Raw genomic sequence first — 14643 nt, forward strand, 5'->3', positions numbered from 1 at the left:
GCAGGACGTGCACTGGTCAATGTTAACTCTATAGGGCGGGCAGGGAACACTAGGAGAGAGGGGCTGGGGAGGGGGAGAGCCCAAAATAAGAAGGGGAAACTTGTTTTAGACACTCTATACAAGGTTCTGCTCATTGTCAGATATCTTTTATCTTTTATATTTCCCATGAATGATTCATGTCTCGGTGGCTTTGTGTCGCCCTCCTTTTCACAAGAAACTTCATTAGAGAGCTATAAGTTTTCCCATTGATTGGAGCCCTCATTTATGAGTGTTTTTCTGCTTCGTATGTTGGTTATTGTCATTCTGCTTGAAACAACTCTTTGCAACCTGTTTCACCTTTACCACATTTAACAAAACTGACTTAAAAAACACTCTAACCTTTTGGTGAAACTGTTCTTGACATTTGGACCAGTCATTTTCGAGCACTGGTATAATAGGGGGGTGGGGAGGAAGGGATATCATCCCGGGCTACTTGTATTTATTTTATTAAAATATAATTTTTAAGGAATGAAATAACCCTGACGATCCTGGAGGATGCTGACACACGACTCTGCCCAGATTTTTTTCCCAACAGCGGGTTTCACTCAGTTTTCCTCTCTCGAAAGAGAAATACGTGTCCTCCTGAAAACTTTTATTTTTCCTTCCCCCCCCCCCCCCCCCTTCCGGTGATCTCCTGGCGTTATTTGTCGGCTGACCTGACTCTGTATTTCAGAATAATCACCTGTCATACGGGTTTGCCACTATGGCTTTTACTGCAGAGTAGTGTTACTCAGATTACTAGGATCCGAAGAGGAGGCTGAGACGAGCATATTTTTTGTTTCTCCAACAGAAATATTATAATTTTAATTGATTTTGTACTTTGGTGAGGTGTCCTTGACAGAAATGAACAATATCGTGTGGATAGAGGATAAATACTTGACTTTTCTCACTTTTCTCCGTGTCTTTATCTATCTATCTATCTATCTATCTATCTATCTATCTATCTATCTATCTATCTATCTATCATATCCGTCTGTCTGTCCTTCTCTCTTTTTCCCCTGGGTATGGAAAGTCAGCAGCATAGCACCCAATTGCTGCATTATGAGGCGGCAGCCCCCCAAATCCTGCCTGTGTGTTCCCACCACAACCACCACCATTATCCCGGCTGACTTCCAGGGACAAGTACCCGCGAGATTACAGCTTGAGGCCGCCGGGGGGAAGCAGGGACGCCTCGGCCCTGAGCATCCTCCTTCTGCGTGGCTCCAAACAGAAACGTAAATCCGAAGAAGAACCTTATTTACTCACACGTTTCGATGGGGAAAAAAAAAAAAATCCAGGGTATCTCAGCCGCCCCCCAAATCTCCCAGTGCTGCTCTCGCCCTGAGAGGCTGTGGCTGGATCTGACTCTAGCTACTGACCCCGGGGGGGGGGGGGGGGGGGGGAGTCTTTTGGTCTGCTTCTGCCCCTCGTCTGTCAGTAAGGCACATGCAATACGTAGAAATAATATTTTTTATTAATTTGCATGATTTTCTTTCTTTTTTTCTTTTCTTTTTTACTTCTGATGGGTTTTACAGAGATGAAAAGGTAAATTCGTATTATTTTATTTCGGAGGTATCATGTGTCATAAAATGGACGGACAAGTGTGTGACCCTGCGTGTAGCAAGTACATAAAAATAGTGGCATATCCCCTCGAGCCATAGTTTTTAAACCCTGCCATGTAGTAATGTATAGTGCAATTTGTTGTTGAAAAAAACAAAAAATGCATAAATTAAAAAGTTCGTTTATAAATCAGCACCAAAATATCTCTGGTAAGATTACATTACATAAATTATTCTTTAAAAAGTCCATACCTTACTTTATTATTTTTCTATTTATTCAAATGAGCTTGGAAAAAAAAACGAATAAAAAGCAAATCGAACGAACTTTAAAAAATTATTTTCTATTCAAGTTTCCTGTTTGTTTTCAAAGTAACGCCTGTGTTTCGATCCAACACAACAATATGAAGACAACGTTTAAAAGCTTCCAGAGTGACAGCACCATGCACTGTACTAATAATATAATACCTCTATGAGCTATATATATATACACCAGCACCAACACACCGCACGGAGGACATGCAGGAAGAACCTGTTTCACATTACATCGTTCATTCAAGTAAGGTGAAAAATATAATGCTTTTTTTCTTTTTTTTTCCTTTTTTTATACAAACCACAGCATCATCAACAACCAGCTACCGCCAAAATTAGGGAGAGAATTCTTTGGTGTGCTCTGTACTCTTCCAGGAAAAGAAAAGGGGGGGGGGGGGGGAGGAAAAAAAAAGGGATGATGTCAGAAAATAAATTAATTCTACTATACAAAATAATCGCGTTCACATACACGTTATTAACAATGACAAGACGACATCCACCATTCACGGCACACAAGCCACATTTCCACATGCCCGGGGGGATGGGGGGGGAAGGCTGCCGTTGCTCCTCTCGGGGTCTCTGAGGAGGAATTAGCACTCTTTAGGTTATTTGCCCCCCTCTCCTGATGGACGGGCGATGGGTGTAGGTGTCCCTAACCTCCCTAGCTCCCGCCCCACACCCCTCGGCCTCTGGGATGGGCGCTAGGGGCTGAGGTTTAGGGGGGTGAAGGGCACCCTGACCCCCCCAGCCTTCTCCCCCCTCCCCGTTTCTTCCCCGCAGCTCCGGTCCCCTCCTCTCAGGTGATTCCACCCGGCCACCGCAGGGAGATAGTGAAAAGGATAGAGAGAGGAAACAAACCTAAAATATATAGTTACATATAAAATAACAATTAAAAACTCATACCCTATCCCAGCGCCCCCCCTCCCCTCGCCGGGCCTGGAGGGGGGGGGGTGTCTCCCCCTCCCAACCCCAAACTGACTGCACAGGAGGCTGGAGGGAGCAAGAGGCAAAATCTTCCTCTGCGAGTCGAACTTTAATATATTAATATTAATAATAACCACAGTAATAAGAATACCAACCCCAGGAAAAGGGGAATTAGCTGTCAGTTTCTGCATGTTTGGTTGGGTTTTTTTTAGGAAAACCCTAAAATGTATCACAACATCGCAGTTGTCAAATAGCAGCGGTTTTCTTTCATTCTCCGGCTCCGTTTTAGGAGCCCTACACGTACAAACCGTGGAGGAGCGGTAAGGGAGTGCTGCATCTTTTGTCTTCCCTTCCCTAAATCGTTTTCATATGGTTACAGCTAAGGGAGAAAGAAAGAAAGAAAGCTGGAGAGAAAGTGCCCAGGTGGGACCCCACGACTCCGGGAGAAGCCAACAATTACAAAGGAGCTGAGCTGCAAGAGGGGCGGGAAAATGGTTTTATTTCATTTTATTTGAAAGGATGTGTAACCTGTCCTCGACTGGCCGGAGCTTCGGCAGGTGCTGCTTTACAGTCTGGAGGCCTCTGCAAACCTGGCACTTTACCCAGGCTGGAGAGGAGACACCGGGGGAGGGGGGTGGCAGCTCCAGGATTTGAAAAGCCGCTGCAGGGAATGGCAGGGCCCTGACTGCCCCTGCTCAATGGTCAAGAGCAGCGCCGCATGGGCAGGGTGGGAGCCAGGCATCTCCTTTGGCACCGTCCCTCTGCGAAGCGTGCGGCTCGGGTTGCTGGGATGGCCCAGCGCGGCGTTATTAACGCTGCTTCTTACCGACAGAAAAAAAAAAGAAAAAATTAAAAACTCCGAGTCTCTTTAATTAAATTAGTTACCGTACAAACACCATAGGGTTTCGTACACGGAATAAATAGCGCGAGTCAAACCTGATGGCGCTTCCACGCCAGCCCTCCCACTCCTTTGCTCCCGGGCAGCTTAGGTCAGTGCAGCAGGGCCGGAGACAACAGCGGCACGGCACGGCTCAGCCCGGCCCTAGGGAGCGGTTCTGCCCCCCGAGGTCCTGTGGGGCTCATCCCCCTCGGAGGTCGGGGAGGTGTCGCGGCTGGAGGGGGTGCGGGGCCGTCGGGGAGCGCCCCCGGCCTGACAGACGTACCACTCACTGAGGTCGGTGACCGGCGGAGAGAGGGCAGCGGTGGGGCCGCGGGGCGGCTCGGCTGCCAGAGAGGCCTCAGGGGGTAGCGGCCCGTCGGGGGGCCCCGCCGCCGCAGCCGTGTAGCCCTGGGAGCCCAGCGGCGGAGAGGGCGAAGGGGACTTGCAGTGGATCTTCATGTGCTTCCTCAAGGAGCTAGGGTGGGTGTAGGACTTGTCGCAGCCGCGGATCTTGCAGTAGTAGGGCTTGTCCGAGGTGTGGACGTGGGAGTGCTTCTTGCGGTCACTGCTGTTAGCGAACTTCCTCTCGCAGCCGTCGAACTCGCACTTGAAGGGCTTCTCCCCTGCCGGGACACAGCAACGGCACCGTTACCCGGGGGGCGGGGGCACGGCCTTGCCCGCAGCCTGTCCGCAGCACCGGCAGCCCCCCCGAGGCGAGCAGCAGGGCAAAGCCTCCCTCCTTCTTCCCCTCTTTTCCCCTTTTCCTCCCCACCTCACGACAGTCGTGACATGCCCGAGACTTCCGACTTTCCCCCCGTGATTCTCAAACCGTGCAACGCGGTTGGCGGTCCCCAAACCGGGAGCCCCGGGCTGGCAGCGGCAGCGGGGCCGGGCCTTGTTTGCCCCGCGCACACGAGGAACCTTCATTACGGCTCTAATGACCGAGCCCAAACAAAACCCCTCAATGCCTTTGCCTCCGAGGGCTGGCGCTTGCCGGCAGCCAGGCTCTCCTGGCACTTCTCCTGAGTAATCCTTTCCCAGTGGGGCACTGTGCTGTGGGAATAATTAGTCGGGGGGGGAGGGGGGGGGGTAGAAATACAAGTAACACCTGTTTAAGAATCCTGGTATAAAAAGGGAATATCCTGGTATAAAGAGGGAGCAAGTATCCTGGTATAAATATGGAGCACCCAGCAGCCCGTACTGGGGACTGGCAGGTTGTGGGGGGACACCAGCCCAAACACCGGTGATGGTTACCTCAGGCTAATTTGTTTCTAAAGAAAATCTCTGTCCGAACTATTTTAAGAGCTTTACACTTTGCTGAAGAGTTAAAGGGGTTGTGAAAATCAGCCCGGGGCGAGTTTACTTGGAGTACCTTTCACACACACACACCTGGCTCCCGACATACCATACCCTGGGACATACATATATATGTTCCGGCACATATAGATATGCCCCGGCGGACCCTTCCCCACAGATCCCATTCCACAGAACAGGGCTGAGTAAATGCTTAGTGCTGAGAGACCAGAGTTAAAAAAATAAACTTGCCGGATCCCTTCACTGCCCATGAAGGAGAGTTTCTTACAGCAACTGTTTCTTCTTCCCCTGCCACGTTACCCATGAACCCGGAGTAAACAGACCTGCATCGATAACCCCTGCCACGACTATTGCGACTCTTGAGTCAAAAAATGCTGTCTGGTTAGGCATGGCCGATGGGTATTTTCAGGTCTGTTTTGCTGTGAGCACTCGGAAATAACAACCCTGCAGGTCTCTCGGTGGATATTTTCTTATTTTTCACCAGGCGATTTTTACTGCTCCTTCCATTTGTAAAATCGTATCATGTTTAGCAAGAGAATAACGGGAAAATAAAACGATTTTTACGCTTTAAAAGTACCTATTTCTTGGCTGTTACCATAACAACATGTGCCTCCGCAGCTGACTTATACGTCAACTTTTTCAATTAAAATCCGCTCACCTACCAGCGAAGTGAGACCAATTGAAAGAGCAAGTTTACCTTTAATATATATATATGTAAAAAGATGGTAAGAAAATGTATCTCGTGGGGTTTAACTGGATTTTCCACAAGCATGCTCCCACTCCAACCGAGACAAATCTCGAGTCACTTCGTTTGTTCATTAATCATTGTTTTTCCTGGAGAAATAAAGCGAATCTGCTGGATTCTGCCCGTATTACCGCAGAGATTCAGGCTTACCCGTCCCCAAGCTTAACTTCCCCTGAGGGATGCTCCTACCCGCCCAAACTGCCTCCCCCTCCTCTGTCGAGGCTTTAGGAAGTGCCTTCCCCCCACTCGTGGAGACCCACCCGAGGGCTGCGCACCCGTCGAGGGAACGAAGGAGGGAGGCAGGACCCGGGGTACCGCTCTCTCTCGGGACCCTCGAGGGATGCGTAACCCCCGGGTAGCTCCTCCTCGCCAGCCTCCGGATAGCGACGATCCAATTCCACATAAATCCAGGAGCGGAGAAGATGCCGGAGTGTCCCTGGCATGCTGACGAGGGCGTCACGTCAGAGTTTAACCGTTTGTAGGTGGTTTCAACCCAAGAAAGAGGTTGAGAGGCCGGGAGCCGTCCCCTGACTCCTCCCGGCAGCAGCGGTGCCAGCGGCGGGGGCGTGGGAGGGAGGGCACCGAAAGGCTTTGGGGTCACTTTTGTCGGGGGGAAGGGATGATGTCTTTGTGGGGGAAGTCTGGCGATCCTGAGCACCTTCTCAGCGAGGGAGTAGCGATTTTGCAGGAGAAGGGGGGTCCCATTCCCTTTAGCATGCACCGGGAGCGGGGACAGCGTTTTGTTCCCAGAATAGGGACAGGGCTGCAGGGCGCGGTGTGATTCTTTTGAGGAAAAGAAGGGAAAAAAACACAAGCGAGCAAATGCCTCCTGAATTACTGACATGCTCTTCTTCCTGCAGGATTACTAGAAACACGCAAAATCCCCTAATAATACAATAACGGTGTTATCATTTCCCCCTCTCCATACAAAAATGCCCATAATAAACCAATAGTTTGTAAATCTCTTTTGCTCCCAGACTGAACATGACTAAATTAAAGCTGAGGCGGCAAAATTACAGTAATTAATCCAATCGGGACTGGCAGAGGGGTTGGGATCCCCCTTCCACCCAACGGCTGGCTTCCTGGGGAAGGAGTCACGTCCCATTCGCCTTCCCGTGGGTCGTGTCATTCGAGGCGCGCTCTCGCCACCCACCCGGAGGGCTGCTTTGTTGCAACTGCCCTTTCTGCATGGAAATAGTCCCCCCAATCCTTGGACTCAGGCGCGGGCACCCTCCCGGGGTCTGAGAACGCGTCTCAGAAAGGGGAACCCCTCTCCTCCAGCCCTTCAAGAGGTACACAGCATCCGACTAGCTGCGGGTGCCCCCCGACTGCAAACTTCTCCAAATTTCCATTGCAAGAGGCCATGTCCCACAAAGGGCCTCGGGGCAATACTGGACCACAGCTCCGAGGTGCATATTTAGGTTATCTGTGGGAGGAGTGTCCTTTTCCCGCTGAAGACCTCTGCCCCCACCCCAAGCATTCCCCGAACGCCCACCCCCCTTGGAGCTGGGATGGAGAAGCAGTTGAGAAGCCCAGAAAGGTCCTCAGTGAAGTTTTGTTTTCCAAACTAAAAGAGATGGGAAAGGCAGGATGACAAAAACACGGGCCTCCACCGTTTAACTCGTTCCCCAGTGCCATTAACGCAACAACAACCACCCCCCAAAAAATATGTCAGACCCCCGCAGGAGAAATCCCCATATCCCTCTCCCACCCCCCACTCCCCCACCCGGCTTTGGGAGTAGGGAGCTGGGCATCCTCAGGTCTCCGCAGCTGTATATGGGTTCATGCCTGACATATTCTGGAGATAAAAATCTATAATCCTTTCCGCCATGGACCATTTGGTTTTACATCGGAATAACACGTTGCACGGTCACCGCTTTTCTCTTCCCGAGCAGCACACAATAAATCAAGAAAGCAATTACGGCAACTCCACTTCCTTAAGTGTCCTCCGAGGAATAATATTTGTCTACCACTATAAATCCCGGCTTCGTTCGTTTTCGGCGGAATTTTTTTTCTTTACACCCACACCGAAATGCGTATTTCGGGGATGGGGAGGAAGGAGAAGAGAGGGAAGGAGAAAGGAAATATATATATATAAAAGAATAAATAAAAAAGGAAAAAGAAATAGAAGACTTATATGCTCAAACACACGCGGAGCCCCGCGCCGGGTCCCCCTGTCCTCCTGCGCATTCCCCTGGGGTGCCGCTCCCTTCTCCCCGGCCCCCGGCGCCCCGTTGGGTACCCGAACTGCTTTGAAGTTTCCTCCTCAGACCCAAAAAGAGAAGGAAACGTTCCCCCGTCTCCACGGGCGGTAGAGCCCGGGCACCAGCGGCAGTTTCAGGAGCGGAATCAGTACCGGTATCACCGGCGGCACGGGCAGCCCCCTTAGCGCCGGCTGTCCCAGTAGCAACGACCGGCAGCGTCGGTATTCCCGGCAGCATCGGTAGTTCCCGTAGGGGCAGCCCCAGCAGCACTGGTCGTAGAGCAGCCCCCGTAGCGGAGGTAGCGCGGTAGCCCCGATAGTATCGGTAGCCCCGAGCGCCGCCGCCGCCGCCCGCAGCTCAAGGGAACTGCGCCCCCAAGAGCCCCCGGCCCCATCTCCTCCGGGCCAAGCGTTATCCCGACCGGCTCCATCCCCAACGACAGAACCGGCAGGAAAAGCAGAACTGTGGTCCTTCGGGAAGTGGGGAGGAGGTCGCAACACATCCCCTCGCCCCGAGTGCCTCGGGCAGGGGCGAGCGGGCGCTTATCCTCTCCTCACTCTTCCCCAAGGGATGCTGTTCGTCTTCCCCCGGCTCCGCGTTATTTCTTATTCGGGGCATTTATTTACCCGGTGGTGCCAGGATGTGAGGAGGTGGGGGGCGGAGGGACCTGCCCAAAGTGCGGGGGGGGGGGGGGGGGGATGATGATAGAAGGGGGGACAGGGACACACACGTGTGTGTACAGGGCAGAGGGGCCGGGTGCGTGTGCGTGGCCCGTGTGCTGCCGAATTACTTATTCATGAAAAAGTCACATGTCCGTCGGTGCGCAGGAGAGGAGGAAAAGAGGAGGAAAGGGGGAAAAAAATGAAAAAGGAAGAAAACCCTTACATGGACGGCTGGGAGGGGGGAAGGCACCCACCTGTATGAGTCCGCTTGTGGATCTTGAGGTTTTCGGAGCGGGCGAAGACCTTCCCGCAGCCGGGGAAGGGGCAGGGAAAGGGTTTCTCTCCCGTGTGCACTCGGATGTGGTTGATGAGTTTGTATTTCGCTTTGAAGGGTTTGCCTTCCCGGGGACACTCCTCCCAGTAGCACACGTGGCTGCTCTGCTCGGGCCCGCCGACGTGCTCCACGGTGACATGGCTCACCAGCTCCTGCATCGTGCTGAAAGTTTTGGAGCAAGGTTTCCTACCGCCCGGTGGCGGCGGCGGAGGAGGAGGCGGAGGAGGCGGCTCCCGGTCGATCCACTTGCAGATCAGCTCTTGCTTGATGGGCTGCCGCATGTACCGCAGGAAGGCCCCTGCCGCTGCCGCAGCCGCCGCCGCCCCGACGTGGGCATGGTGATGGTGGTGATGATGATGGTGGTGATGGTGGTGTGGATGGGGGTGGTGCGGGTGCCCGTGCCCGGCCGCCGCCGCTGCCGCCAGGTTGAGGTTGACGGAGCCGTAACCTTGCAGCGCCGAGGAGGAAGCGGCGGCAGCCCCGTAGTGAGCCTCGGCGCGCCCGTAGAGCTCTCCGGCTGCGGCTGCCAGCCCCAGCCGCATCTGCCCGTTGAGAGGCGGGTGGCGGCCGGTAGGCGCGCCCTGCTCGCCGGGCGCCGGCGGGAAAGCGGCGTGCGCCCCGTCGGCCGCGCCGTAGGTGCCGGCTGCCGAGATGAAGACGCCGTGGGGAGGCGCGTGCGGGAGGTGGGGGGAGCCGGCGGGAGGGTGCTGCTCGCCCAGCGCCCCGTGCACCGCGGCGGCAGCAGCGGCAGCGGGCAGCTCCCGCCGCAAGATGAAGTCCCGGCCTGCCGCCCCCCCCGCCGGGTAGCCCTGGAGGGTAGTGGCGGGCGGCGCGTAAGCGGCGGCGGCGGTGGTGGCGGCGGCAGCGGTGGCGGCGGCGGTGGCGGTGGTGGCGGCGGGCGCAGCGAAAGCGGCGGCGGCGGCGGTGAGCGCCTCGGGAGTGAGCTTGAGGGCGGCCGGCTGCGCCATGTGCTCAGGTCCGAGCGGCGTGAGGGCACCGCCGGGGTCGCCGCCTGCGTCCCCGGGGTGGAGGTGGGCCGCGTGGTGGGGGTGGACGTGGTGGTTCCCCAGCCCCGGGAAGCCTGTCATGTTCTGTTGAGGATGGGGCTGAGCCGCTGCCAAATCTGCTAATCTCAGGGTCGGGTTCCTCTTGCTCAAAGGGGGCTCCATAACGACACAGCCAAGCCCATCTACGCTGGCTGTTGTTATTTTTTTCCCTCTACCCGCCTTCAAAAACATGTATATATTAAGCGGCTCTTTAACTTCTTTTGTCTGCGCTCCTAACTCCGCGCATCCCGGCCCCGCTCTGCCCGCCCGCGATTGGCAGAGCCCTCACCACACTCCGGCGGCGCGCTGGGAACGACGGCTCGGACACGGCACCGGAGGGATTGGACAGATCGCGATGATTGGCAGCGGATGGGGCCGCGCCATTGGCTCCCTTTCAGGCCGCCGGCGCAGCGGGGATCCGCCTCCACCGCCCCCCCACTGTCCCGTCGTGTCCGTGTCCCCCCTGCCTCGAAGTAGCACTTGCAAAACTTCGCGCGGGGCCCGACGGGGCGCACAACCCACACACCCCACACACCCCCCTCCGCCGACAGCGGGCAGCGCGAGTAGCAGCGGGCAGCAGCTGCCGCTCCCCCGGAGCTAGACGGGGCGCCCTGAGCTGCTGTGTTGACGTTTGACTGCCCGCGGGATTTTCTCTGCTCGCCTGGGGGCTGCTGCCGGGCTCTGCCGTCGGTTCCCCTCTCTTTTCTCTTACATTTGGAGGGCCATAATCATTCATTCATCGGCGAGGCGGGAAAGCACACGCAGCACCCCGCACCCACACGAGACCGTGTGTGCTCATGCCCAAGGCGGACGATTGAAAGCAATACCAGGGGAAGGCAGGCAACGTTTTCCTAAAAAGAAGGCGAAAGCGGCGGAGGAGGGTTGGGATGCCTTTCCTTTAAAAAATAGACGAGTAAGCAGTAGTGGAAGCGGGGGCGGGGGGGAAGCAGCCCATGTTGGGGAGAAGTTTTGGGAGACCGCTCTCGCTGCCTCCCTGGGGCTTCCTCCTCCCAAGGATCCCCACAGCCCCCTCCCAGGGTGCCCCGTCGGGGGGCGGCGAGCCGTACCCCCCGCAGCTGCCTCCATCTGAGCCCGAATTCAGCGAGGGCAATCCAGGGATAAAAGCGCACCGGAGCATCCACGCCCCTCAAGGGTTTGGGATGCCGTGGGGAGCGGTGGGTTAGGAAATGGGGAGTCTCCGGAAGGCGGGTGTCTGCCAGGAGCTGTTGCCTTCTGCGAAAAGGCAGGAGAAATATGATTCTCCTAAAGAGAGCAGAGGTGGGGGGATGGGCCAGACCGGAGGAACGATGGGAGAGACCCTGGGGTGTGGGGTGTATTGGTCCTCGAAGGTGCAGGGCCAAACCGGCCCCTTCCGCACAAAGGAGGATGCTGCCGTTTGGGGGTGCCGAAAAGGCGGGGCCAGGGATTTCCCTGCCCAGCCAAAAGGGCTGGAAAAGCATTGCCGCGAGTTCTCTCTGGGGCTGCTGGAGATGTGGCCCTTACTGATATGTCATCCACTTTTCTGAGGCTGCTGGTCCTACCGGGAGTGCCTGGCGCTCCCGCGCTCTTGGGAGAGAATTCCAAGGACTTCTGCGGGGCAAGGAGGGGGACGCTCCTCTGCCAAGCCAGGAGAGGAAACGGGGCGGGGGGTGCCGGAGGACACCTCCATCCCCAAACACACATCCCCCTCCCGGTCCTCCCCACCCAGTGAATCTCCCTTGCCCAAACTACATCTGTGCCTCCCCGCTGCTACCCTTTGCAGAGCCCCGTTCAAAGGAAGCTCCGTGACGGTCCGGCATTTCCTGGGCCAGACTCCAGCCCCCCCTCCTCCCTCCCGCCGCCACTCACGGAGGAGAAACTCGCAGGATTTAGCCCACAGCTGCCAAAAGAGGAAGAGTGCTGGGGGCAAGAGCTGTAGAGCAGGAGGCGCCCCAGAGGTCCCCCTCTCTAAAACCAAGTCCCGGGGGTGTCTCCCACCCCCGGCGCCGAACCAGTGCCTTGATGGGAGTTTCAGTGATGCTGCAAGGCAAGAATCGAGAATAAATAATTCCCAGGTTTTAAAAGGAGCTGCTCCATGGTTTTATGGAACTGTAAAAACTTCCCCTCGCAAACTAGCCGTAAGTCTATGCGGGTATTCCTATACGTCTATTTTCTAAACGTGCATCCAAACAGGATTCCAAATTCTCCCCAGATTCTGGGCACCGAGGTCCCGAGATACGATGGTTTGATGGGAGATGCTGTGGAGGTGAAGAGCAGCGTCGCGCCCCGCGGACCCTTGCGCATGCCTCGACGTCCCGCTCTTGTTAAACGCAGCGTGATATGTATCTGTCATCGATTTAATATGTCTTAATTCAAATATATCCCCCCAATCAATTTCTTTTTATGAGGGGCTATAAAACAAAGAAAATATTTTATAGCTGGGTAATAAGCAGCTGACCTGTGGGGAGGAAGGGCTTGGCCGAGGCTAACGTGGAAAATCTCCCATTTTTAGGACTCTCTGAAAAAGCGTCCTGCCTCCTGAAGCCGCCTGCCCTAGCCGAGTGGATTTTGGATAGTACTAGCTCCAAAAGGGCCATGAAAAATTTACAACCCATTAACTCACAGATCCCAGCTCAGGCCAAGGCTGCCGCAGTGGTGGGGGGCTGCAGAGGAAGGAGGCCGCTGGTACCCCCCTCCCAGCCCCCCAAACCCCCGGCAGCGCCCTTCGGCGGTCGGCGCGGTGCCCTGCTCCGGCGGCGGAACCGGCTGCGAAGCCCTCCCACCGTGCCCCTCTCAGCGGCAAACCGGCCAAGGGACATCGGGGGAGGCTGGAGAGGCGGGATGAAAGCCTTGAAAAACTCGAATACATTTCGTAAAGATTCCTCCATAAACAGAGCTCGGGACATCGGTTTTAGCGCGGGAGGGGTGGGGGGTGGGGAGAGAGATAGCTGTAAAACTCCGCGCTATAATCTGTATTATGTAAATGTATGCTAATGAGCATGAGTACCATTTACAAACAATCCTCTTTAATGCACGTCTTATTGATAGTTAGGGAGCGGAGAGCAATATTTTATAACTGTGAAACCTTCTTCTAGGGAACCTTTGGGAAGTGAGCGCGATCGCCGCTTTTCTCGTCAAGACATCGAGATCTATTTCCACAAATTCTGTCAAAATAGCTTGCCACCCACCTGACCCTTCGCGGGGAGTAACCCCGGTACCACCTCACTGTCCCGTCGGGATGTAGCAAGGAGTCACCGGGCCCGCGGGCGGGAGAGGGGGTCGTGAGTGCCCATGAACAAGGAAGGGAGAAAGTGGGGCCATTTGGCAGCAAGGCTCCCCCTCTCTCCTTTTTGGAGGGAATGACGGAGGGTATAAGATATTTATACCCTTAAAAATAAACTCCTATTCCGGCCAATAAACCCCCTGTTTTCCTCTCCCCATGCACTCCAGTGGGAGCCCAAGGGCAGGGATACGGTCCCGGGAGGGTGCCGGCGCTGTGCCCTCCGTCGGGGTTGCCGCGGCCGTCGGAGCTGCCGGGGCTGGGACCGCCGTCCGTTTTGGGAAGGGGATTTACGGGCAGAAGGTTCGGAGCTGCCGCTTTGGGTGTGCGCCTCTGTAGGGTAAGCAGGGTCCGTTCCCGCACATCCCCTTCTGGGATTTGCTCAAATAGGGATAAAATAAAGATTAAAAAATCCCCATCCTTCAGTCCCTCTGTGTATATATATATATACACACATTTCGCATACAGAGAGAGAAAGAGAGAGGCGGCCTCGGTAAACCCAGGCCAAATTTTATTCTGCGCTCCTTCTCCACACACCTCCCTCTCCCCACCGCCCCCCCTTCCCCTCTCCCCGCAGCTGAACGTCACCGTTGGAAGAAGCTGTTGAGATAAATCAAATAGTGACACTTTGACGGCTTTACTTGTATAAGCAATATGGTTACCATATGGCATTGTTATTTATGAATGACAGCAGAAATTGTATTACAAAGTCCATCGCGCTTTATTGGGACGCTTCTCCTCTGCCTCAAACCTTTGTGGGCATCCCGAAAGATCCATCTAATAAATCTCAGCAGCGCTGCAGCAAACCCCCATTTCTGAGGGGTGTTACGCCAGCTGCGAAGGGAGGCGGCAGCGGGACAGGGCGCAGGGCGCGCAAAGTGCGCGGCGTTGCGCGTTTCTTCCATCGCAGCTGGGCTAGGCAGGGACACTGGCTGCCGCTCGGCAGAGGAAAATCCCGTCCTGGAAATCTTCACCGCACTGCAACTTCAGCCGCCTCCGCCTCATGGCACAGCCGCCGTGAGTGGAGTTTTATACCGCAACTTCTACTTATATATATATATAAATATATAAGTGCAACTGAGAGAATAATAAACATTAATGGCACCAAAGAGAGGTGCTGCTTTCTGATGCATCCCACTCCCTGCCTGGAGGTTTAAAAAGGGGGGGGGGAGGCATTTAAAAGTTATAGCTTTGGCTGAGATTTTCATTATTCCCCCCCCGGTTTTTTTTTTTTTTTCTTTTACATTACGCTGCCGGTAGAGTCTGACAAAGAACTTTTGTCCCAAAGTGTGTTTTACAGAGGGAGGCTACAGCGCAACACATGTGGTCTTCACGGGTCATAGGTCGAACGGCCTAGAAGTGGCTCAGACCGGCATCATCAAAGGTAAC

General features: G+C 54.8%; 1 protein-coding gene across 1 annotated transcript; it reads right to left on the bottom strand.

The window, feature by feature from the left end:
* Positions 1-3659: 3659 nt before the first annotated feature.
* ZIC5 (Zic family member 5) lies at positions 3660-10309 on the bottom strand. Its single transcript, XM_062624678.1, has 2 exons — positions 8870-10309; positions 3660-4313 (listed from the first exon to the last, which is right to left on the bottom strand). Exons 1-2 carry the CDS (start codon positions 10185-10187, stop codon positions 3853-3855), a joined length of 1779 nt encoding a protein of 592 aa, XP_062480662.1. The 5' UTR covers positions 10188-10309; the 3' UTR covers positions 3660-3852.
* Positions 10310-14643: the final 4334 nt, after the last annotated feature.

This window comes from Pezoporus occidentalis, unplaced genomic scaffold (genome assembly GCF_034315485.1).
Source record: "Pezoporus occidentalis ecotype Australia unplaced genomic scaffold, CSIRO_AGI_Poc_V1 ctg27, whole genome shotgun sequence".
In the NCBI taxonomy this organism is placed as follows: domain Eukaryota; kingdom Metazoa; phylum Chordata; class Aves; order Psittaciformes; family Psittacidae; genus Pezoporus; species Pezoporus occidentalis.